At 33.2% G+C, this 4,212-nt stretch overlaps 1 protein-coding gene across 1 annotated transcript; it reads left to right on the top strand.

Annotated features, from left to right (window-relative positions):
- Window positions 1–295: 295 nt before the first annotated feature.
- Window positions 296–4,108, top strand: LOC121918023. The gene is made up of 7 exons (XM_042444140.1): window positions 296–656; window positions 1,079–1,141; window positions 1,814–1,870; window positions 2,810–2,875; window positions 3,672–3,728; window positions 3,815–3,904; window positions 3,997–4,108. The coding sequence occupies exons 1-7, from the start codon at window positions 296–298 to the stop codon at window positions 4,071–4,073; spliced, it is 771 nt and encodes a 256-aa protein (XP_042300074.1). The 3' UTR covers window positions 4,074–4,108.
- Window positions 4,109–4,212: the final 104 nt, after the last annotated feature.

Consider the following 4,212-nt stretch of genomic DNA (forward strand, 5'->3'; position numbering starts at 1 on the left):
TTAGCTGCATCCCATTTTTTGCAGTTTGAGTACTTAGTATTTGGTTGAAAAGGGCTATAGAATAACTATTGTAGCAACAGACAAAGCTATGATCCAAGGACTGTGTAACTATGTGCCGTTACAGTACTTATGGTTTGGTTAAAAAAGACTACAGCAACAGACAAAACCCAAACTACAAATCCCAGCTAGACTAGCAAAACTTTTACACATGACACATTTAGCCTCACCTCCTGCTGTTTTCCCTGGGGGGTATATAAGGGGCAGTTTCCTGGATCTTGACTTGTGGGTTTTGAAGATGGCGGCGGAAGGAGTTAGGAGGTTTATGTACTGGCGGTCCAAGGAGGTGGAAATGATGCTATCCATCCTCAAGGATAATCCTGGAGTGGTTCCTCAGCTCATGCAGTCCACTCCGCGGAAAAATATTCATATTTTCCGTAGAGTGGCTGCTGGGCTCAGGACACGTGGTGGATATGTTCGCGACGTGCACATGGCCCGTCGGAAATTTAAGTATTTAAAAGGGGCATTTTATGCCCTTATCGATAGATTTGGGCCTCATCCTCCTCAAACGGAGAAGCAAAAGTTCCCTCAGTTCACTCTTATGAGTGAATTGTGGGATATCGCGGGAAGACCTCACCCAAGGGAGAGATTTCCTGCAGGTACTGTTTTTTTTTTTTATTTTAAACATGAATTTATTACATTAGAAATCACTTATTAAACATAATTCTAATACTATAATATAATGTATATTAAGATATAATCAATATAACCTACAAGATAAAACTTCAATTTAGTTATGGATAGGGAAAAAGAAGAAAAATTCTTACACGCTTTCTAATTAGAATATTGTTTGTAAATTAAAAATTATATATTGCACATATTTCTGTAATGAGGTAATCCTTAATTAATGTATAACATATTTATATATATACATTGATTATACAACTAAATATATGACTAAATACCCAATTAAACTTTTTAGACACAGAGCCAGTCATAGGAATAAGTCCAAACAGTAGATTTAAATCAATAAAAATCAGTCCATACTTTATTTACTGTATGAATCTTTCTTACAATTCAGGGAGAAATGCATCTCCACCTCCACCCAGGATAGCTCAAGAAAGAAACGCTGAGTCAGATTTGGGTGGGTTAATTTTTTCTTCAAATAAATGTTTAGTTTACTTATTTATTTATTATTATGTTTACCTATTTATTACTTATAAATTATTAATTATATAATTATTACATCTAGAATAGTTACTTTACTTTCCTTTTGCATATTGCTGTTAAAGATCTGTTATGTTTTTTTAATTCTGTAAAATACATTCACCTACATTTATTCTTAAATAATTCTTAACATATATTTCTTAAAATTATGTGGAGTAATAATGGGAAACAATAGTGTAACAAGTAATAATATAAACCGCAATAACTCTGATAGGCATACTTTTACTACAGAATGTATATAATTTATTAATTAATGTATAATATATTTATATATATATAAATTTTTTTTTATTTATTTATTTATATAAAATATATATATATATATAAAATTTATTTCTTTTATTTATCTATATAAAAATATATTATATTTATATATATTATTTATATAAATATATATATAAAAATGTATATATACATATATATAGTTAGTAATATATATATATATATATATATATATATATATTTAGTATACAATTATGCTAAATTTATCAATTAATATTAATGCCATTAATACACATAAATAAACCATTCCAGCAACTGTTATGATTGCTGTTTCATATTATTACTGAGTATGCAATTCTTCCTTCAGAGGCAGAAAGAGATCCTACTCCACCACCTCCACAGGTGGAACAACATGGGAATCTTGGTAAGTAGTACAATTATATCTTTATCTTTAATTATGATATTGCTAGTATATAATGGCATTATGCCATTACATGCAAATATATTGTGAAATAGCCAAACTGTATGATTGACTTAAAAGAGGGCTGGAAAAATTCTCCCAACCCAATAGGGACACAATCACAAATGACTTTTAGGCCCATTGCTACATCAACAACAACAACAGCAACAATGATAAAATACAGTAGACAAAATAACACCAAAGACCATATGCATGACTTGTGGGTACATGAATGAGTGCCTTCTTGGTGACTGGCTGGCCATAGATTCTGGAAGTGTTTTCCTAAGGGCTGGCAGTCAGTACAATGACATATTAAGTCAAGGGCTTCCATGAACAGCATCAAACTTATATTTGTTTATATCGAGCTATGTGGCAATGTTGTTCAACAGTTCTTTCCTGGCAGTTCTATGGAGATTACAGACACAGATGATCGTCAAATCTCAGTCACAAACTCTTATAGAAGATGTCCACATATCCCAAAAACAATAAATAAAGCTGTTGCACAAAACTGTTTTACAACCATAGACTATAGTGTAAAATCCTTTCTTTGTTTTACAGGACTGTCACAATAACAATGTTATAGGGACTAAAGACATCAAAAATGTGTTCCCCCATATATGCACAGTGAGGGCTGAGTGTCCAATTTACATGGCATGTACCGTATCAATGTCAGGTTTTCAATTTTGAATCATGGTTGCCAGAAAGCAAACCTATGACAGGTTTTGATTAGCAAGATATGTGTAGAGTACATTTGCCATTGTTTTCCTGTAAGGCTGAGATAATGGCACCTGCCCAAGGTAATCCAGTGGGTGATTTAAATTTTGAAATATGACAAGTATTGCAGAATGGCTAAATTAAAAGTTTTTATTTTAAATATCTGTCATGTTCTTCCTTGCAATTTAGACCAGCTTGAAGAGCATCAGCCATCCCCTGTACCGTCATCCTTACCTGACCTTGAGAATGATAATGGTATTTATTTTTTTCCATGATATTTAAGATTTTTAATCGAAGATATAACACACATGTTGATGCATACATGCATATTAATAATAAAAGCAGAAATGACTGATTTTAAATTATCATTCCTATTTTGTACATACTGCTAAAAGGCCTGTGTAGTGTCTTGTTGGAAAGCAAATCATAGCCTTCTTTCCTTTATTTTTTTTTTCATTTTGAAGACATAATTATGACCTCCTCGGATTGCATTGTTGGGCTTTGCCAAAGGTGGTGATGGTTTGCATGAACTAGAAATCAGAAACAATATAACACAATCAATTTGTCAGATGGCCTGACACCCGACCTTTGCAGTCCTTAGCAGCCAAATAACTGAAACATTGCTTATTGGAACTTCTCAATTGTGTATGTTCCATTCTAAACTTGCATGGTCAGTGAATAGGTTACCTTTTTTTCCTTGTGGCTTAATTGCTTTCCAATTTACATTGCCATGGAGATATGCAAGAATACAACTAACATTGTCAACTGCTTGCTGCCACAGATAGGGATACCTTAATGGGCCATTAATCAGTGGAAAGAAAACTGAAATGTTTCTTCTGCTAACCTTCAGGTTTGACCCTTCATTAAATTGCTATGACAAAACTACACTACTCAACATTACCTGGTGGTTTAAAATAAAAATGTGATCTACTAGTACTGTTATGCTGTTAACATATCATGCTCTGTTGGTCTAAAATGAAAATACAGCCATAATTTTATTTATTGATGTCATAAATAAAGCCTGCACAATAACATTTTCTGCTTCTTTTAGATTTGGATAGAAGAATTTCAGTCCTGGAGAACAGGATGGGTGTTCCTGGTGTGAGCCGTGAGTATCCTTATGCAATGATTATTATTGGAAGGTACTTTATGCCATCGACATTTAGTTTGCTATATTTTTCTTTATTCCAACAGAAATGTCATTGGAACACAGAGTACAGGTCTTGGAGCGGAGGTTGCAGGATATGGAAGATAAAATGGGGAGGATGCCAGCACCTGATTCTTGTAAGTTGTAGTTGTATAATCTGAACTTTTAATCATTAGAAGTCTGGTGGCTGGTAGATTTTACATTGTGCTATGTGTTCTTCTGTTTGCAGTGCAAAAATTAATGGAAGAAATGGAGCAGATGAAGACCTGGTTTGCTGCTCACACTCTTGCCAATCTGGCATCTTAGTTTTTTTCTACTTAAATCTGTTTTATGGAAATGTTGCATAGTATTAGATAGTACCTTGATGTTGGTTATGTTATAGTTTGACCAGTTTGATTGTTTGGTAGTTTTTTCTTAGCAAACTGTTCCCATCTCAGGATACCAC

This window comes from Sceloporus undulatus, unplaced genomic scaffold (genome assembly GCF_019175285.1).
Source record: "Sceloporus undulatus isolate JIND9_A2432 ecotype Alabama unplaced genomic scaffold, SceUnd_v1.1 scaffold_3120, whole genome shotgun sequence".
NCBI classification, from domain to species: Eukaryota; Metazoa; Chordata; class Lepidosauria; order Squamata; family Phrynosomatidae; genus Sceloporus; species Sceloporus undulatus.